Genomic DNA, 22,082 nt, shown 5'->3' with positions numbered 1-22,082 from the left:
TACACAGTACTAACAATAAAAACATAGTACATATAAATAGATAAGATAGCTTATATACCTAGGTTGATTACACGTAAGGTGACTGACAGGATATAATAGTCGTGGATTTAGTGGGTGGAGGTGTTGATCAGTCTTACTGCTTGGGAAAAGTAGCTGATTTTAATCTGGTGGTCCTGGCATGGATGCTATGCACTTCCTCCCTGATGAACCGATGAAAACTACCTCATATTTTGCTCCCATTTTGCAACCGTTAATTATTTTCTAATTTCTTTTTGTAACTGATAGTTTTTTTTATGCACTGCACCGTACTGCAGCCACAAAACAACTCATCCCATGACATGGGTCATTGATAATAAACTTGACTCTGATTCTGATTGAGGCTTTATAACACTGGCAGAGCACCAGGACTGAGAACTAGTAACTAACCAAAACTCTCAGCAAAATATCTTTGACACAACTCCATGTCTGGCTACTCTTGTGACTTCTGACTCTGTGTTGTCCATGTCCCAATAACTTCAGTGCACTAATTGGTTCTTGATTTGGCTTTTCCCCCTCAGAAATTGCTTGAGCCCTTGCTTCTTCCTGTCCGTCTGAAATCTGAACACAGCATGAACATCACTTCACTTTTTGCATAACTTATTTTAAAAAAAAAATTGTATCTAGCCTGTCTCTTTTGTAAAGTAATATTTTTCTTGCACTGTACTGCTTGCCTTAAAACAACAAATTTCGTGATATATGTCAGTGATAATAAAGCTGATTCTGAACTTTTCACACACAGAGAAGCTGGTATCTGAATTCAGCCAGAGGCAGGAACCGTAACAACTTTTAAAAGGTACCTGTACAGGTATTTGAATAAGAGAGATAGGTGTGTCTGTATTGATAGGGGATTGAGGTGGGCAAATGGAACCAATATAGATAGTTATGATGCTTGGCAGAGACGTCCAAGAGCCTATTTTTATGCTGTAGAATTCTATAATTGGGATTGTTTCCAGATGTAAGTGTTGAGCGTGAGGGGTAACCCCACTGTATCCTCTGGGTTCTGCTTGGGTACGTCATTGACGTTGCCAACGCGATCTCGTTGCCATGGAGGTGGTGCGTTCGTCGCGTCTGGCGCTGCTGCGGCGCCACGCCCCGCCCCGCCCCTGCATGGTGACGGTGGGAAACCCGTTTAGTGCTGCCGCTGGCGGACTGGACGGAACCGGCGCCATTTTGTTGTCGCTCCTTGGTTATCGAGGCCGCTTCATGTGTCTGTGACAGGGAGGGAAAAAAATCTATTTACACTCGCGCGCACAGCACAACATTTGTCTCATTTAAACAAGAAATATTTTCTCCGTCCTGTTAAACAGCTTCTTTGCCTCGCAGATCCGTTTTTATTACAAAATAATACATTTAAAAGTCGCGAGCGAGGCCTAAGGGCGGAAGACGATCCGGAGTAGCAAGGCCTGAAGTCGACATATTGAGGGGTAAAGAATCGCAGGCCAAGGAGAGGGAAAGGACTTCTGGATTCGCCGTAATCAATCATTCTTAAATTTTAAGGTAAATTTCGTTCCTTTTCCTGCTCCCGCACGCATCTTTTTTAAATCGCTGACCTTTGCTTGAGGCCGCGTGTTGTAACGGCGCTGAGCACAACAGGCCCAGCCTCGAGGAAATGACACGTTAATTATTCTTTTTAATTTTTTTTAAGAAGAGGGCTTTAAATCTCCATTCTCTAGATTTAAACCTCAAGCCCATGGAGTCTCACAGCGAGGATTTTTCTTCTTAGCGAGTTTTTTTTTAAATTCTCTTTGCCACCGTCGAAGTTATGCAACAGGCCCCAGGGTGGGAGTTCGCTACGTTTCGCAATAAGCTGCTTATTATCCTTAAATGAGCTAAATCTTCATTATTTCGGTTCCCCCAAGTTTAAAATCCCATGAGGTGTTCAACTAATTTTCCTAGCAGATTTAAATACTGTGTTCATACATATCTTTTAAAAGTTATTGGCGAAATCCATTGTGGATGCCACATAAATACTTTAATGCACGAAATTATTGGGTTGTGTAACATTGTTAGAAATAGAGGTGGAACGATGATTACTGTAGAATAAAGAAGTCGAAATTATTATGAAGGGAAGTAGGCTCGATGCAGTGATAGGTCTATTTGTGTGATGGCACATGATTTGAAGATTTGATTATCACTTCTGAGTGGAAAATGTGTAGCTCCCCCTTTCTTGAACAGGGTCCTGAGGACGTGGGTTGCAGGGGTGTAAGGGTTATTACTAAATAATGTTAAGGAAAATATGTGAGTTTTAAAAGATAATTTAAACAGCTTCAAGTCTTCATGCGTGATAGTTGGCTGGAAAAGTTCTCACCTAATTTTAACAGGAAGTGTAGAGTTTAAAATAGGTTCAGGTCTTCCTAGCTATCCAACCATTGAATATTGACTGCTGTTTGGTATGAGTTACTGATTTGAGGTTGCACGGACTTATTATTCTCTGTGGAGAGCAACAAGCAATTTCATATATCACTTGTTTGTATGTTCTCAAGTTGCACATCAGTTCCAAGGTGCCTTAAAATAGACACATTTCTACGTGTCTGCATTCATGTTGTCACAATATTCAGTTATTTGTAGGTGTACACTGATTTTTTAAGTTCTGAGCTTTTCAGGTTCCCTTAAATTTTAGTTGCCTTGTTTGAATGGTTTATTTTGACCATTTGAAAGTATTTAAATGGGTATTGATTAACCATTCAAACCCTATTTATTCTCAAACAGTAAAAATGCTGGTTGGGGCATGAATATTTTGAAAACATTTTTTTACTTTTTAAGATTAAATTTGAAAAGCTTGTTTAATTTCAAGCCCTATTTTTGTGTAGAATAAAGTAATATGAGAGAAGACAGTTCTATTTTGCTGTACATCAACTTGTTATTTCTTCGTATTTTCCCCATCTCATGCCCTTTGACTCAGAAATCTGAAGATGGGCCATTCCCACCTCTGAAGATCAGGTGTAGAAGCCAATACTGTACCATCCAAATCTGTCTTTCAGCAGTTTATTTAAGGAGAACATAGATTTCCCACAAGAACAAAGCTGTAGCTTGTTACTAATAAAGTTTCTTTCATGCACTTTTTGTCAAAGATGTTGCATGAAGGAATAGTTCTTCAAGCCTGTTCTATCTTGCTCTCAGGTGATGAAGGAATTTAGCTCAACTTTTGCCTCAATTCTCTTGATGTTTATGGCATTGAAACCTTATCACCATTCACATCAGTGCCCTTAAATCTGCATCTAGATTTAATCCTGCTGTGATCCTGATGTAATTAATTATGCCCTCTTGTTTCACATCCTTCCTCTGGGCAGATTTTTCAAAAATCTTCACTATTAAATGCTTTTATTTTAAAAACCTAGAAAGGATCATTCAATTATTTAAGTCAACAGGTTGCAATAAATGATAAAACTATTTGATATTTAACCATTTTAACTGTGATTCAGATACTTCAGCAGTTTAGTTTCTTTTCAAAGGTTTGCCACTGGTTAGATTCCTGGAGCTGGGTCTCACCATAAATCCACACATCAATACAGTCTTTCAGCCCTTTTGAACAGTCATTGCATTCTTTTTAATTATTTTTCATTGAAAAAATTGCTTTATCCTTCACTATGACACTTGCTATTATAAAATATAATTTGATCTTTTCTCCAATCCTTGTCTTTTCCACATGTTATGCTTATTCACTTGCAGTGTTTGCATTTCATTGCAGTTTTGCTGGTATCCCAGTTTATATAAAACTCAATTTCTGCATTGTAGTACATTGATTTTAGATAACTGAAAGTTTTGCATGTTGCATTCCTATTATCTTAATCCTCCATCTCCTCCCTCACAACCTGTTAACAATGATTAGTGTTGTTCTGAATTCCATCCCTTCAATTTTGTCCTGTACTACTTTAAATACATACTAGAAGCTAATGAGGATACCTCCAGGTCTAATATACATATCTTGGAAATAATTCTACTTTATACTGAATTCAAGGTTCTAAAACTATTTGGATTCTCTTCAAGTTCCTTTTTTTTAAAAAAAAAGTTAATGACACTTCTGAATTACTTGAAAAGCTTTAATAGATTATGACTACACACTTAACAATTTTGCCCCATTTTGGTACTGCAGGATGAAAGCCATCAGATTTTGTAGTCTTTACTTGTGTCATTTAATTTTTTCTTGTACCATGTTTGTGCTTTAATTTTTTTTCTGTGATTAGATGGCTATGTTTACTCTTTCCTTTGCTTGACTTTTTTTTTGTGTGCCATACTCTACCAGAGCCCCGGCGACCACTTTTCAAGTGGTTGTCTTGGAGGAAAGATTCTGTGAGTGGTCCCCCACGACCTTCTCACAAAGCGCAGTTTTTTTTCTACGAGGCCGAGTTGCGAGCTCGACACTCAACCTGGCACGGATTTAAAGCGTGCCCGGGAGCGGCCCGACTGGATTCGAGCTCGGGAACCTTCGCTCCGGAGTCCGGAGTTGATGTCACTGCGCCACCAGCCGGACTCGCTTGACTTTAAGACGGCTTTATTTTGTTCTCTTTGTATACCATGAAATATGTTACATATGTCAGCTATTTCTATATTGCTGATTGCTAATGTTCATGTTTCTCATTTTAATGGCCCCATGTTCCTCTTTCTATACTTGACTAACAGTTTTTCTTTGAGATCATTTGCTAGTTTGGTTAAAAATTCCTCTTGGGCAACCCTTCACCCTAAAACTCTTCCCTACTGGATTTTTTGCTTTTTCTTAAATTGGAAATTAAGTGAATACAGCTTCTAATCTCACTAGATAACCCATTACTACACACATGTCGCCTTAATCTTATGGGGATGTACTGGTTTTGAATCGTACCAAGTACAATGTTACCGTTGTTGCTCCTGCTAAATATGTGCTCATGCTAATAGGCTTTTCTTTTTGATAGATTTTGGGTAAATTAACAAACTTGTCAGATGGAAAAGCTAACCAAATAGATCCATTAAATTGGTCAGGTAAAATTTACTTTTATTTCTGTTTGTAATTTTTGACTGGATTGAGGCTGACTAATTCTGGACACGATATTGAGAAACAGACCCAAAAAATCATTGTGTTTGAGGAAAATAATTTGTGAACTATAACTTTCCATTTTTCTGTCTTCAGAAATTAGTTGTCTCATCCGTGATGCGAACAGTCTGATGTCTTTGAAGAATATTTAACAAGGCACCAGTGCTTTATCAGCATATTTGGACAAATTCTAATAGTAGGATTGTCTCATTTCATATTGAAGTTTGAATGCTTGTAAGGTTTAGTTTATTTGTACAGTGCAACATGACGTTGAAGTTCCCTGGTGTCACTTTTTATCCATGATGTCATAAATGAGTTGATTGTGCTAATTGGAACTTTCATGGTGGGGATGAGGGAGGGATGATTTTATTGCTGCGTTCAGTACTTGAATTTTTCCAGACCAAGGAAGTTGTTTGAGTTGGATCCATCACTCTTTGGGTTTAATGATCCAGTTTTAATGACCAATGAGAGTGAAATGTTGGTATAATTTACTCTGAATGTCAGCACATGCATTGAAAGAAACACGATTGTATGATTTAGATTTTAAAAGACTGACAATGAAAATTACATTGGGCAATATAAGCATATAAAAGTATAAATCGCATAAATTAAATAGTCTAGGACGGAATTCAACTGCTGCCTCTAGGGAATGCACGTAATAGATGATTGCTCCCAAAGTTGTGGAATTAGAATTTGAATAGATGGTACCTGCCTTGTTCAAAAGTCCTATGCAGTTAATAATGGAATTTAATTTAATGGAGAGCAACACTTGCCAAATAAAACCTTATTCGAAGAGTAGACTGTTAATACCGCGAGTTACATTGGAAAATGTGATCGTATATATTTCATTAAAATTTTATTATGGATTGTTCATTATGCATGCAGACCCATTATGTATCTCAGGGTATCATTATGAAACAGTTCCTTTGGTTTGAAAAGATCAATGCTGTAAAGGTGCCCGGTCCAGCATTGGTGATTCCCCCCCCCTCCTGTTTTAGAAGGCAGTATTTTCAGTATTTAAACTTCACAGAGGACTATGTTTCCTTACCATTGTACGTTGATCTCTTTTTGTGTGTTTTTTTTTCTGGAAAAGTATCAAATGGCAAAGTAGAATAATCATTCTACACATTAATCATTAAATGAAAGAATTGGAGGTTGAATAACCATTTAAAGGATTTCATGTTAATAAGATTACAATTATTTTTATTTCAGGTTAAAGTCGGCCTGAGACAAATTACATGAAATGGCAGTTTCTCATTTAATTTAAATAATAAAAAGTAGCCACTAAAATAACAGTGCAAATACAACTTTTGCCACAGTCCTTTTAACAGTGCTTGTTACCGTCAGTGAAACATGAGTATACAACCAGGGTAAGTGGCCAAATTCAACATCACATAACAAATGTAGCATCTAACTTCATAACCTGAAGAAATCTTGCTTATTAAATTTTCACAATGATTTATAGCTTCAGTACATTTTTTCACGTTTGGCGAGGATATAACACTGTTGGTCCTGACTTTACAATAAAGGTCAATAAATAGCTTTGCTGGAACTCAAAGCATTTGTATTTAACTGGTCACAGCAAACCCTACGCTTTCCTGAATGCATCACAATGCACTGTGAGAAGAAATTTAAACGAAAAGTAGAAATTTTAGTCTCATTTAGTGTGGTGTTGAATGTGTTCTGGGAAACTTTGCTTTAGCTGACTTAAAATACTACTGTCCCTCAACTTTGAATTTAAAGCAAATCCAGCGGATGTCATAGAGGCATAGAAAAGTACAGCACAGAAGCGACCCCTTCTAGTCCATGCCAAAAACATTTAAACTGCCTACTCCTGTCGATATGCCCTCCATACCCCTACCATCCATGTGCCTATCTAACCTTCTCTTAAACATTGAAATCAAGCTTGCATTCACCACTTGTGCTGGCAGCTCGATCCACACTCGCATGATCCTCTGAGTGACGAAGTTTCCCCTCATGTTCGCCTTTACAACCTTTACAAGGCTGTAAAAATAGATTTTTAAAAAAATTCTAGAGTAATCCACTGTTTGCGGTGAAAAAATCATTGTATCCATCTTATGTTAATACAGTTCAATAAAAGTAGCTGCCATTGATATAATGCTTTACACATCATTGTAGCAGCTAGTTTCCACAGAGCAAGTTCCCACAGATGATAATTCATACTAATAACTGGAGATATTCAGCAGCACACAACATTTGTTGCGAGAGGAAGTTTTAACATTTTGGATGAATGGCACTTTGCCTTTTATTGGTAAAGTGTTTTAGTGATCATTGTATTATCGATGTTGCCAGCACAGAGGGATAGTTTCTTCAGATTTTAAAATTGTAGCATGGAATCCTACACCATACTTTAGGGAGATGATGGAAAGCCTGTACAAAAGCTGGTATCTTTAACACAATATCACTTGCATCAATGTTTCATTGGAGTGTCAGCATAAATCTTTGTGTGCGAGTCCCTGGAGTGGTATTTGAGCCCACACCTTCAACTCAGGTGAGGATGCTACCCACTGGGCCACAGCTTACACAATGTAAATCCAATTATATTTACTTAAACTTTTCCTGACATTGTTTAAAAAGTAATTTAACTTAAAACTATAAATGGCTTAGACTGTTCTCATATCACTGAACGTGCCTGCATTCTTGTGCCATGTGTGATGTTTTTATTTGTGACTTTTACAGTTATTATCTGAAAGCTGCTTCTCCTGAGATCCTAAGGACACCATTGGAATCATCTGTGTAGACTGGATACTTATTAAACCCTTCATCTAAAGTTTTAATTACAATTTGTATTGAATTTGCATTTTATAAATAACTGTGGTGTTCTTAGTCTTTTTCCCCCAAATTTAATTATCTCGGTTTACTATCTTGGGGGCGGGAGTGTGGGGAGGCATGTGGTGGAGATGGTGTGCAGTACGTATTTGCAGAATCTTCAGATCAGTAAGTGCTGCTGCTAAATTTGAAGTTCAGCCAATTGCTCATTTAATCATTGGTCCCATGTTCAAAGTTCAAAATAAATTTATTATCAAAGTATAGCATACCTTGAGATTCATTTTATTAACAAAAAGTAAATTTGCTATCTTATTCTGAGACAGATATATCCCTTTTTTAATACAATTGAATGGAAAAAGGGTTTTTAATTCATGCACCCCTTTTATCTCTTACCAACAATTATTCACAATTTTAGGAAAAAATTATGAGCAGTTAACAAAAATTGGTTAGAATTTGGAAATTAAGCAAAATGCACAAGTATTGTTTAGTAATTTCTACTGTAGCCTTCCAGCGATTGCTGTGAATTATTTGATTCAAAATTGCTTCCAAATTCTTAATTGTTTCTGCTTTTCTTTGTATGTTTTTCAGGTGGCAGTCAGAAAACATGGCAGATGACTTGGATATTGAAGCAATGTTGGAGGCACCATACAGAAAGGAGGTGAGGAACATTGGCACCCACACAGGTCATAACTACACAGCAACATAGCACCATTTATGAAACTACTGCTGTGCTATACTCATTGAATATCACAGTTCCATAACCCTTTCATTTTAATATTTACTGCATATAGAATACAGATATTTCACTACATTTAAGTAAAGTTTTTCTTTACTGTTGAGCTGGTTCTGCAACTAGAAATGAGATCTTTTTTTTGCAGTAGTTTCGATTAGAGTGATGAATAAATGCCCATCTATCTCTTTTTGTAGACTTGCCTAGTGATATCACATCTCTACTACCATGAATACAGCTTTGATTCCAGTCTGAACTATCAAACAATAAGGTAGTAATTGCGTGAAGTATCGCTGTTCTGTGGTACCCTGGGTAAAAACCCAAAGCCCAAGAAAAGATGGCCTATTCTTTGGTATAGCAACAAGGTGAAAGTATGGTTTTAAACAGTAAACGTATTGCATTGTAGTATCAAAGAGTAGATGAATTGTAAACAACGACAAAACAATCCATTATTTAGAGCTTTTAGAAGAGAAACTAATATTCTGCATGCAAAAAAGTTTCACAGAGCCTAAACGTAAACTATATTGATCTGTTAAATTTTACTTTCACTGTATGTAATGCATTTATACTATTGATAGAATAAAGTTCTACAAAGAAACAAGGCCCTGTTTACACAGAGAAATCAAGATTCATGATTGAAAGCTACAAAGTGACTGGTTTTGCAGTCTCATGCAGGCTGGGCTTAGGATGTTCAAGTGGTGGGCCTCTGAGTAACTGCTATGCAGTTGCTTGTTATTTGTAGTAGTTGATCTAGTATGTGAATTCAGTTAATTGTCCAGAAGACATACGCTTACGTGTTCGTTCCAAATTATTTTGACGTTCCTGACATCTAATCACTCCCATTTCTACATTGAAGCTATCTAGAGATCAGCTGTTGAGTTTTGAGTAATATGCAGAGACATGGAGGATTTATCCCTAATGCAAACAAAGCAGAATATAGCTAAAATACAATTTTACATCATTAATTTTAATTAAATCTGAACTAAATCAGTTAATTAATCGAGGAATTGTTATGCAGTCTCTGCTCTGGTTATTAGGGCAGGGAACATAATGACAAAAATACACATTGTGGCAGCCAGGCTCTTTGTTGCCTGTTCATTTTGTAGATTTTAAATTACAGCCTGTGAAAGTCTACAAAAATTAGCTCTAACTTGAGACTTGAAGGTAAATTTTAATCATTCTTTGTGAGAAGGCAGTGCGTTTGTATCAACCGATTGGTATTTTGTTGAACGAAACAGGATAAATGTAGATGCACATGAAAAGTGTATCTGGAACAGACTCTACAAACTACAGAACAATTCAAAACGTCTTTCATCTGTTCTAACACAACATTTTGTTTTGACTAGCTCAAGGCTTGACGGTCCTCCTGCAAATTGATAACTTTGCTATGTAGTATACTTTTTATGTTGCACGACACAGGCACAGTGGTGAGGGAGGAACCTTTCTAAATCTAAAATTAAAATGTTCTGCCCATTTACTTTGTTTTGCTGTAAGCATCTGATTAAAATTATTTTTTTTAGTACAGTCATTAAAATATTTGCTTCCAGTGGAGCATGTATTAGTGAACTATTCAATTTTGTGAATGTTTTTCTGGGGCTGGGCAGGTTGGCTTCTGAAAGTATATTTTGCATATGTTTGCACTATGCCAGATATTAATGTTAGCTTAAAAAAAGTGGCAGATGATACTGTAAGCATTCAATTAAAATTACTACAAAATTTACAGTTTTTACCTGGAGCAACTGATGCCTGAGGATCATGTATTGGGGCTGCAGATAATTTAAAAAAAAACACTTTCATATTGGTATTTATTGGGGGAAATTTACTTTGTATTTATAAGTAAATCTTTATTGTGCACATGACTAAAAACATACATTTATACACCTCAAAGAATTATGTTTCTGTTAATGCATGTCAACTTCGTGCTTTTATAGGAGCTTTTATATTTTAAAAAAAGCACTAGTATTTGGGGGGGGGGAATAATGTGATACGTCAAGCTTTGCCGCTGCAAAATAGTTGGATTGTGTTTGAATAGTGTTTCTTTCACTTTACCTGGTTTAATATGAATAATATTCCCTGTGTAAACAGGACCACATTTAGGGAATGATTAGGCTGAACTGCTGGATTATTGAAGACTTCAGATTTCTTGGGAATCGACATTACTAAGAGGTGTGATTCCCTGTTTGCTTCAGGGCGAGATGTGTGAGAGAGGTGACTTCAAGCTCTTACAGTCGCACCCTTCCAGCACAAATGGGCGAAGACGTGAGGAACAGGATTGATCGCAGGAACTCAACTGTGGCTCTCTGCTAACACAGCCACACATGTCTTAGGCATACTTGTAGCACTGGTACTGATCGGTGTGTCAGTAGCAGCAAGATTTTCTTGTCTTCCTACCTTCCTAAATTCCTAATTTGTAAATTACGTAATTAATAAAATCTAATGTCAATAGAAGGGTCCATTTCAAAGAAACTTTAGAGTTTCTTGGAAGTAATAATTTTTTAAATGATTATGTTCTATATTTTCTTATTCCCTCTTCCCTTCCCCTCACGACTTGCAAAATGTTTCCCCTTCGTCATTCTGATGTTCTTCTGTCGACCTGCCTAGGATGAGAACAAATCGAGCAAAGCCAATGGACAAGAGGAACGTAGTAAAAAGTAAGTGAAGGAGTGCTATCAAAACATTTTAAAATATCAACTGTGAAAGTTGGTAGTGCTGTTGTTTTGAAATAGTGGATTTGGATTAATTGGGCCATCAGTTAGCTGCTCATTTGGAACAACTCTTGTAGAACAAAAACAAATTGAGAAAATAGCTAGGGTTCCGTTTGTTTATTTGGGACACCATGCTGCTTAGTTGGGGCAGGAGATTTTGCCAAACAATTTTTAACCAGTGTCAGTTGCGTGTTTGTGTTTTTTAAAAAAGATGGTGATTTTTGTCACTAATAGTTTGGGTGAAGTTAGTAAGACCATTCAGAACTGTTTTCAAACTGCGGTTTCAAGCATTCAGGCTTGGAGATGCCAGAAATGATTGACAGTGAAAATAAACTCTTTCACTTCTTACAGTTAGAAACTATGAAGCATTTGAAGGTATTGACAATCATACTGAATGTTAAAATGAAAATGAAGATTTTGATCTCAAAAGCATTGTTTGAAGGTAGTCGACTATCTGCACTGACTTTGTTCGGTTGCAGTCAATTAAAAGAACACAGCAACGTACACTGGGTGAATTCCTCTAGATTAGGAACAGATACATTTTTATAGTACTGTGGTAGTATTCATGTTTTCGTTTTGATCTGTATTTGATTTAAATATATAATTTATTCCGTTAAGCAGTAGATTGTCTTTTTGTACATTTTTTACTATTTCCATGAGATTTCAGCTAATTGAGGCAGCCGCTTTAATTAAGCCAAAACGTACTGTGTCCCAATTAACTGGAATCCACTGCGCTTTATTAGAGTGGGTGCTGATCGATTTGTATAATTCTGATCTTGTTCTCTATAGAATTGATGATGTTTGCATTAGTTTCATCAGATCCTTATAAACCCTAAGCAAAGATAGTGACTTCACCTTGCTGATAACATAGTAGCAGAGAAATTCATTGATCAGTTTCCCAAGATCATCACTGATCAAATCTATCTGGCTGGCTACATCATTATATGTGTGATGAGCAAGTGTAAGGGAAAGACTGTTTAGCAGTAGGTCATGAATTCAGATTTGTTAATGATGGTGATCCCAAGCTATTTTGTTATGTATTCCAGCTACAAGCATTTTGGATAATAGGTACTCAACCTGTATTTTGTGTCTCTGTATCTGCCCTCCAGTTCCTTAAAACAACCATCTTTTAAATACTATGTGGAACCAAGTGACTCATTATCAGTGCAGATCAGTAATGGGCAAAAAAACAATGTCAGAAATGATGAGCAGGTCAGGTAGCATGTGGAGAGAGAAATGGGAGAATTTCTTCTTTAGGACTGAGTTTATGTTGGGTCGATAAAAAAGAAGGGAATGTCTGCAATAGGATGGAGTCCATGATAGGGTGAGGAGTGGCAATGGCCATGTTGGGGAGTTCTACATTGGCGTGAATGAAATCGGAAATATCTGAAAGGGAGAAGAATATACCCCTGAATGATGGAATTGGAAGGCACAAGATTAATGGCTAATTATTTCTGCAGATACTCAATTTCTAATATAGCAAGTCAGTTGATAGACTCTTCCATGAGCTTTGTTATAACAGTGTAGGAGACCAAAGGCAGAGGGCCAGATGGAATGAAAAGTAAAGGGTCAGTCAACAGTTAGGTTAAGGTCAGCTTTGCACAATGAATGGATATTTTGCAGAACTGCTTGCTTTCCCTGGACAAGTCTTGAATGGAGGATTCCTGCTTCCACAGCAGTAGCTAATGAGGCTAATGTGGGAAATGCTGACCTATCCACAGTGCAAGGAGTGGCTGGATGGTATGAGTGATTTTTTTTGTGGAAAAACACTTCTTATTATAGGGTTTGATGCTCCCAGGAACAATGTGTTTGAGGTTTGTTAGATCACCCTGCTCTTCCCAGGAGTTTGGCATTTCGAGGAAGCTTTTCAGTATATCTTTGAGTCTTTTACTTTGCTTGTCTGGTTATTACTACTCATTAGAGGACTTTTTCTGGACTCTGCAGCATGCAAATGATGTGACTGGCCCGGTGTAGTCAAATGATAACTTCTGGGAGGACCCAAGCCGTGGTTCACTTATCCTTCTAGTGAATTTGGAGTATATTGTGGAAATTGGTCATCAAGTCTTTTCCTCACTTGACCAAATGTAGTGATCAGTTTCACTGCCTTCACTTCCTAGTTTAAAGAAGAGCATGTTGTGAGTTAGGGGATGCAGTACCGTGTGATGTTCTGCAGTACATACACAATTTGACAGGGGTGAAAATTGACCTCCATGTGATATCTTAAGCTATCTGAATTTGCTGCCATCAACATATTTAGTTGTAGGAATATGGTATGCAAAAGTAAAAATTTGCTTTTTGTTGTTTGGCTATGAAAATGCTTGATTAAACTTGCTGTCTACTTGTTTTTTATGGGGTTAAAAAAACCTCCAAAGTATACAGTATGACACATGCCAATTTTGATTGCAATTTAATTTTAGGAAAAAGAAGAGCCGAAGTCGCAGTCACAGCCGTGAAAGGAAGAGAAGTAGAAGCAGAGAGCGTAGACGGAGCAAAGATCGAGAAAGGAGGCGAAGCAGGAGCAGAGAGAGAAAAAGCAGCAAGAGCAGAGACCATCGTCGCAGCCGAAGCAAAGACCGCCGGAGGGTAGAAAGAGGCCGTTACAGGAGTCCTTTGTATGTTTACTTTTTATAATAGCCTTGTTGTTCTAAGTAAATGATTTAAAGTCTTGATAACTGGATTTCAATTGCCTTTCAATTACCAAGCACAAAGTACTGCAACTTAATTACTAAATGACTTAATTTTAATAGAAATATGAATTTGTATTGAATATTTGATGTGGAAATTGTCCAGTATTTTAAAATAGTGGTTCTTAGCCAACAATAGGGTGGGTGGAATTTTGTAGATAATTTTGCATTTTGCATCATGGAAATTACTATAAATAATGAAACCAAAACAAGTTATATCCATTCTACCTATGCCCATATTCTTACAATGTACATTTAAAGTGTAATTTAACATATAATGGGGACTTGGATTTGTCCTACCATTGACTCTCAAAATAATATTTCATACTATGGCATTCTGTTTTGAGAAGATCAGATTTTAGAAACATAGAAACATAGAAAATAGGTGCAGGAGTAGGCCATTCGGCCCTTCGAGCCTGCACCGCCATTTATTATGATCATGGCTGATCATCCAACTCAGAACCCCGCCCCAGCCTTCCCTCCATACCCCCTGATCCCCGTAGCCACAAGGGCCATATTTGTGCTATCTTTTAATTGCTTTGGTCATTAACCACGAAGGAAGCAATGCTGTAAGCTCATTTAAAGAGGTTGTATAGGAATATACATAGAGGGATCCGTTACTGGTGTGCTGGGTACCTGATGCAAACTCTGCAAAAGTGGTTGGGTACTTCAGTAATGAAATGTTAGTGATCTCATTGCTACATGGTTTGGAGGAATGTGCTGTGCTGTCTATGGAGTCTGGGCTAAACGATGCAGCGCCTCAGTATCAAGATGTGTGACTCTGGTCTAGCAGTAGTTGCTCTATGCCTTGACAGAATTCCAGATGTAGTCCCTATCATCACTTCACTTTTAGCATTGTCGTCTTGTTTGGCGACACTCCCCACAATAGCAAGTTCTACTACCAGCAACCATTGTTTAGTTTTAGTTGGTACCGTTGCAGCATCTAAGATTGTGAGAGCTATGGGGACAAACAAACAGGAATAGGCAGCTTTTGATGTGTCAGCCTACCACAAATGGAGCAGCTGTTGCACTCCATTTGCTGGTCAAAGTGTCCCTTTGAACCATTATGGTCACTCAACACCAGTTCTTCCAGTTTGTCTTTACACCTCACTTCATTCTGATCTGTGCAGCATTAAGACTGCCATGAGTGCTAGTAGAGAGCAAAGATTCAGGCAGGTTCCTGATACAGAATGGTATGTAGCTGTTGGGGGTTCGAATCCAGTACCAAAGGTGCTATAATATGTTGGTGCTCAGAGGACTATCAGTTTAATTGCAAAGAATTTTAATGTACGGGAACATTTTTGGAACCAAGGGTTCGTCCCAAAGATTTCTAAGCTAGCCTGCAAAACAGCACAGAAGGGATAGCTAATTGGGAACTGTTGAATTTAGGACAAGTCAGATGGAGGTATGCATTTTAATCTCTTTCCCTGCCCTTCATGCAACTATTTTTAATACGGTGCTAATAAGGTATACATTTTCAGTTTTGAGAAATTTTTTAAAAACTAAGATTACCTTGATTGTTCTTGGAACTGATTTCAGAGATGCCTTCCCTATTGAATTTACAAACAACACTCTTCCATTCTGATTGATCTGCCCACCTAAAGTTCTGCTCAAGAGTTGACAGCATGTTCCTGTGTTAGCTGCAAGATTGGTATTATAGATAATGCTTGCACAAATAGTAATAGTTTAATCTGACCTCCGTCAAAACAGTGGAATTGCTGATGCTTTAGAAGTGTGTACTTATGTAAATTCTTTTTACCATCTTTACCTGCTTAGTTGGGAGAAGCGACTTATGTAAGTATGTGTAGTGTTTTTTCCAAAACCTAAAATTATACTCTGTTTGGACCTTTGGCTCTTTTAATCTTCAGTTTTTGAGAATGGGAAACTTATGGGATAGCAGCAGCATATTAACTTGGTAAACAGTTAACGCATCTAACAAACCTTTCATGCAATAACCGTTCTATTGAAATCAATATGAAACTCCCAAGAACAATATAGCTATGAACCTATAAAGTTCAAATATTAATAGAATGCACATTGCATCCCATACTCACATTTTGATAGTAATTAAGGTTCTGTAATTTGTATTTTGCTGTTGTCCAAGAAAGTTTCAAGGATTAGACCCTAAAATGATGAGGTGCATTTAGATTTTTTTTTAAATTTTTCTCTTCCCAGACCAAACAAGGGCATTTTGAAATCGACTTGATTCCTAGAAATAGCCTTTAGTTATTTAATCAGTTTCTGGAATGAAACTGTTATTTTGACATTGTTTTGCTTTTATTTACTACCAACTTTTTTTTTAAAGTAGTTCATTTGAATAAATACTTCCAATGCTTGGTGCAGTGTAGATGAGAAGAATTTTAGGTTCATGAGGTAGAATTGAATTGTTTATAATGTGATTTAAGATTTAATTTGATAGAGGTTATTATCCCAAAATGGCTTTCCCTTGAAGGTGTTCATAGCAATTTGCTATCTTCGAACTTTTAATAACTTTGCTGCAAATAACCTAGGATACACAGTGATAGAAATAAAGTGAATTTTCCTCAGATTTTGCATCATTTATTTCAACAAACCTGTATCTATCCCATCATTAATTTCTTTTGAGAATGAGTAGGCTGTGGGCATCTTTACTTTTTACTAAATGCTTATCAGTGTTAAATCCCACTTTCAGACATTCTAAAATCTCTTTCATAAATTTTTTTTGAATCAAGCTTTTTCTATAAATTTCCTTTGCTCCATTGATTTTCACGCTTCCTCAAAATATTTGGATTGCATATCATACTTTGCATTTGCATTTCTATTGGTGGCCTTTGCATGTGTGTATGTATCTTACTGAAACGTAACTGCTCTTTGAATGATTTTCACTAGCATCTTTTTGAGTTTTTGTGGAGTTAATCCCAATAACCTATGTTGCTTTATTATTTAAATAAAACAGTTAATTGTATTAGTAATGATAACTATGGTTCTTAAAACCCAGGACTGAGATAGGATTGGGTGATCAGTCCTTGGTGCAAACAGTAGAAGGAAATAAAATCTTTCCACTGATAGCTAAAGTTAGAATTGCTGCATCCATTACAAAGATATTATAACTGTAATCAAACAAGCATTCAAGCTTGTCAATTGGTAAACATGCAAGGCTTACTGATGCATCCCAGCCCTATTGAAAGCATTTTGGCTGATATATCTTGTAGCTATAATTGGCTTTGTCTCATTTTTTAATTCTAGTTCTGGTCCAAAATTCAGCAGTGGTAGCAGCAGCAGAGGGAAGATTGGCATGCAACCTGGTATCAAAATAAGGTGTGTTATTGAAGTAACTTGCATTTAACAGGAGCCCTACTTAAAATGAACAAAATGGTCCATTATTGTCTGTAATATAACACACAAAGATGCCCACCAATTTTTCATTTTTTTAAAAAAAACTCCCATTGATGTCTTTAATCAGGCTTTAATGTATTGTCCAGTCAAATGAGTGCTAAAGGTCTTTTTGGGGTTTTTACCACAAAATATCACAGAATTTGTAGCCACTCATACTCGCCGCTGGGCTGCGTGAAGAAAAGAAATCAGTTTCCTGATAAGAACTCAATTTAGAAATGAGATTAAATATGACTGAAACCTGACCTGGTCACAGCCGCGCTCCTGGTTTGAGTGCAAGAATGTTTTCCAGACTGAAACCAAAGTGAAGAACTGTGCTGGGTCCAACATGGTGTAAGTTATTAAAGAGGGTTCCCAAAATAAGTGTGGGAAATCTGCGACTTTGTGCATCACCGTTGTCTGCATAAAGCGTCCATTATTTGTATATACTCAAGTTTTAAAAAAAGCTGCTGACAGCAAATTTGGGAATTTTTTTTTACGCAGGAATAGTCCATGCTGAAAGCCTGCTGTCAACTTAAATAGCATATTTACAAATGAATAACTACTGATTTTTTACGCTAAATGTGGACCAGTCATTAGGTAGTTTGTTAACGAAATGAACAATGGCAAACACTATTGTTGCCCAGCTTGTCCCACTGTCTGTAAAAAAAAATGTTGAATTGTCTTTGCACCTTCCTTTATCTTTCATAAATTAAATGCTGGTTTTATGTGTAAAAATATTTTAATATAGAATTGAAATGCTGAAGCTTCTTACATAAGTGTAGTGCGTTACCTGTAGAATTGACAGTGAAAATTATTTTACATTATGCAGCACGTAGCCCCAAGAAAATTTAATTTCAATGATCTGGTGATAAATTTTACATATACAAATGTGAATGTTAAGCTGTACTATGTGATAGTGTAAAGTACACTGCGCTAATGTACCTGTGCTGAATTTGTCATTGTGTGTTTAGAATCTAGTGGGCATTTCAATAGTTTTGTTTCCCAAAGCAACTAAACCAGTGATTTGGTTTACAAAGCAATTAAAGCAATTAAAAAGGACGAATCTTGCTTTCTCCAAAGATGCATACTAATTCTTGTATTCCTTTCCAATTTTGAAGTCGAAGGCGCTCTCGAAGCAGAAGCCCGCATAAGAAGGATAAAAGTCCAGTAAGGTAATGCTTCATTAATATAATTTGAATCAGTTCCAGTTGATCCACTGTTTCAAAAATACTTTGCTTGAATTAGGACATTTGATCAATCTAACATCCAATATAGGGATAGTTAATAATGTGTAGTTTCTCCATTCTCATTTTCTTTTAAAAGAACAATTATACGTACCACATCTAAGCATCTGGAAGACTTGTAGATGTTGGTTTTCATTTGAGTTTTGTTCAGCTTATCTTTGTTATCAACAGATGTGCCAGCAGATAGTTATTAAACAGTCGCAGTGAAAATTAAGGTGCAAGATCTTGTATTTGATTAATTTTGCTTTTGTAGTGTTTATCAAGTATAAATTTAGTTCGTAATATTGTTAACTGTTAATCATAGAGAGCCAATTGATAACATTTCACCTGAAGAACGAGATGCCCGCACAGTCTTTTGTATGCAGCTAGCAGCACGAATTCGACCCAGAGACTTGGAGGAATTCTTTTCTTCTGTAGGAAAGGTAGGAATGATTTCTTTTAATATTTTTTTCAGAGTTGATTTTTTTTTAAATAATGTAATCTTATTAAAACGACATAGGCCTGTGTCGGACATCAGTTTTCTTTGTAACAGAGAAAAGCTGCTTTTTATTTGCAGTATATGAAATTTTGTTATTTGTGAAAAGTATACATGTGTGTAGTTCTGTTACTCTGATTTATCTAAAAATGGGTTTTAAAAGTGTGAAATTAAAAATGATACATGGATGCTGAACATAAAGGTAGAGGTGGGTCATTATGTATTGCAATGTACTGCCTCTGCAAAACAACAAATTCCACGCCATGTGACAGTGATAGTAAACTTGAGTCAGATTCTGGCTACAAAATAGGATGTAGTTATTTAAAATTGAGATGTGCAGAAACCTCTTCAACGGACTGCATATCTTTGGAATTCTCAGTTGCAGAGTGTGATGGAAACTAGCTCATTCTTCAAGATTAATTATTATTCAACCATACATGGATATAACCAAATGAAATAGTGTTCCTTGGGGCACATTACCAACAGCACAAATAGCACATATGGTTATGGTTTCTGAGAAAAAACAAGTCTCAAGAGAAAAGTAATAGCCCAAGTCTGAATTGTCCTGGCACAGCTTGTTCTCCTGCCAAGCAAACATCGGAGGGCAGCAGTGACGAGAAGGTCCGGCCCCCAACCCCATACAAACCAGCAGCACACAACCACCTCCAGTGACGGTAACAGATGGGTCAGAGGCACAATAACTGAGGCAGTGGTCTCGCAAATGACCAGTATTTTATGTTAATAACCTCCAATAGGGTCTTGCGATCACAATAAAAATGTCATAGCCAGTCACTTGCACCTTTTTTTTCTTGCACTGCGCATCATCATGACACAGATCCAGGCGACAGCACAACAGTATGCATTATGTCCACTGTTACTGAGCAACTTGCTGATAGGGTAAACCTGTAATGTTTGATGTTCTTAGTATCCAGCATTGACTTGTGATTGTAAAGAAAAACAACAAAGGCACCTTTGATTGGACCTGGAATGGCCACTACCTCCAAGCATGCAGCCATCTTAAACAGAGGCTAATGTGGCGATGGATGAATATATGAAAGATTGAGGAATTGAGACCCATGGGTAAAATGCGTAGTCCAGGAGTTAAAGCCAGTATACACAAAATACTCTGCAGATGCTGGGGTCAAAGCAACACTCACAACACGCTGGAGGAACTCAGCAGGTCGGGCAGCATCCGTGGAAACGATCAAAGTTTTGGGCGAGAACCCTTCATCAGGACTGAAGAGGGAAGGGGCAGAGGCCCTATAAAGAAGGTGGGGGGAGGGTAGGAAGAAGGCTGGTAGGTTCCAGGTGAAAAACTAGTAAGGAGAAAGATAAAGGAGTGGGGGAGGGGAAGCAAGGAGGTGATAGGCAGGAAAGGTGAAGAAGGAATAGGGGAAAACACAATGGGTAGTAGAAGGGGTGGAACCAGTATAGATCAGTCATGATCTATTGAATGGTTGAACTGGCTTGATGGGCTTGGTTGCCTGCTCTTGTTTTTTGAGAGAACCTGAACTGAGAGCTGGACTCTTCTGCCCATTGTTGCCTGACTTATTGACCTTCCTCAGGTTGGTTAAGGAAGTCTTGAGGACTTCATAGAATGCATCTGTGATGGCTTTCTTGAGCAGCATGTTAGTGAACCTACGTGGGAAAATACTATCTTAGATCTAGTCCTGTGCAATGAGACAGTTAGTCAGGGATCCTCTTGGAAAGAGTGATCATAGTATGATTGAATTTCGCATTCAGATGGAAGGAGAAATAGATCTAAAACTAGTGTATTATGCTTGAACAAGGGAGACTACAATGGGATGAGGGAGGAGTTGGCTAATGTCGATTGGGAGCACAGGCTATTGGGTAGGACAGTTGAGGAACAATGGAATACTTTCAAAGAGATTTTTCACAGTGCTCAACAAAAGTATATTCCAGTCAAAAGTAAGGACAGTAAGTGTGGGGAGAGCCAACCTTGGGTAATTAAGGAAATAAAAGATAGTACCAAATTAAAAGCTTGTGTACAAAAGTAGCAAAGAATAGTGGGAGACTGGAGAATTTGGCAAACTTCAAAAAGCAAAAGAGAACAAGTAAACAAGAAATAAGGGAAGATAAGAATATGGAAGTAAATTAGCACAAAATATAAAAACAGTAAAAGTTTCTATAAATATGTAAAGTGGAAGAGGGTGGCTAAAGTCGACGTAGGTCCCTTGGAAAACAATAAGGGGAAATTGATAGTGGATGATAAGGAAATGGCTGAGGCACTGAATGTCTATTTTGTGTCGGTCTTCATGGTGGAGGACACATCTAATATGCCAAAGAAGGATGTTAAGGATGAACTGGGAGGTGAGGACCTTGATAAAATCACTGTCACTAAAGAGATAGTAATGAGCAAACTAGAGAGCCTGAAGGTAGATAAGTCCCCTGGTCCTGATGGGATGCATCCCAGGGTGCTGAAGGAATTGGTGGAGGTTATAGTAGACGCATTGGTAATCATTTATCAAAACTGTCTAGACTCTGGGCAGGTCCCGGCGGAATGGAAGACAGAAAATGTCACACCAATTTTTAAAAAAGGGTGTTGGCAAAAGATGGGCAACTATAGGCCAGTCATCTGTAGTCGGGAAAATGCTTGAAGCTGTCATTAAGGAAGAAATAGCGAAACATTTAGAAAGGAGTGGTTCCATTAGACAGACGTAGTATGGATTCAGAAAGGGCTGGTCCTGTTTCACAAACTTACTGGAGTTCTTTGAGGACATAATGAGTGCAGTGGATAGAGGGGAACAGGTGGATGTCTTATACTTGGATTTCCAGAAGGCGTTCGATGAGGTGCCGCACAATAAGATACGGATGCATGGAGTTGGAGGAAGTGTATTGGCATGGATAGTGGATTGGTTAACTGATAGAAGGCAGAGACTTGGTATAAATGGATGTTTCTCTGGTTGGCAGTCAGTGGTGAGTGGGGTGCTGCAGGGGTCTGTGCTGGGCCTGCAACTGATACCATTTACATTCCTCATTTGGAAGAGGGGACTGGGTGTAGCGTAGTAAGATTTGCTGATGACACTAAACTG

The 22,082-nt window shown here is 37.5% G+C and overlaps 1 protein-coding gene across 4 annotated transcripts in view; it reads left to right on the top strand.

The window, feature by feature from the left end:
- The first annotated feature begins 1,183 nt into the window (after window positions 1-1,183).
- Window positions 1,184-22,082, top strand: part of rbm39a (RNA binding motif protein 39a) — a 42,293-nt gene continuing 21,394 nt past the window's right edge. The window contains exons 1-8 of one of the 4 annotated variants that reach the window (XM_063041062.1): window positions 1,185-1,536; window positions 8,426-8,495; window positions 8,765-8,838; window positions 11,169-11,218; window positions 13,690-13,884; window positions 17,182-17,253; window positions 18,429-18,482; window positions 18,859-18,976. In XM_063041062.1, the coding sequence (XP_062897132.1) occupies window positions 17,231-17,253; window positions 18,429-18,482; window positions 18,859-18,976 (195 nt within the window). In that variant the 5' untranslated portion in view covers window positions 1,185-1,536; window positions 8,426-8,495; window positions 8,765-8,838; ... (1 more) ...; window positions 13,690-13,884; window positions 17,182-17,230. Of the gene's footprint in view, window positions 1,537-1,569; window positions 6,418-8,425; window positions 8,496-8,764; window positions 8,839-10,756; window positions 11,219-13,689; window positions 13,885-17,181; window positions 17,254-18,428; window positions 18,483-18,858; window positions 18,977-22,082 lie in introns of those variants that run through there. The other 3 variants (XM_063041061.1, XM_063041060.1, XM_063041059.1) reach the window with 3 other exon arrangements.

This window comes from Mobula hypostoma, chromosome 2 (genome assembly GCF_963921235.1).
Source record: "Mobula hypostoma chromosome 2, sMobHyp1.1, whole genome shotgun sequence".
Taxonomy (NCBI): domain Eukaryota; kingdom Metazoa; phylum Chordata; class Chondrichthyes; order Myliobatiformes; family Myliobatidae; genus Mobula; species Mobula hypostoma.
Note: the sequence above shows the minus strand (reverse complement) of the source record. Positions and strands in the feature narration are given on the sequence as shown.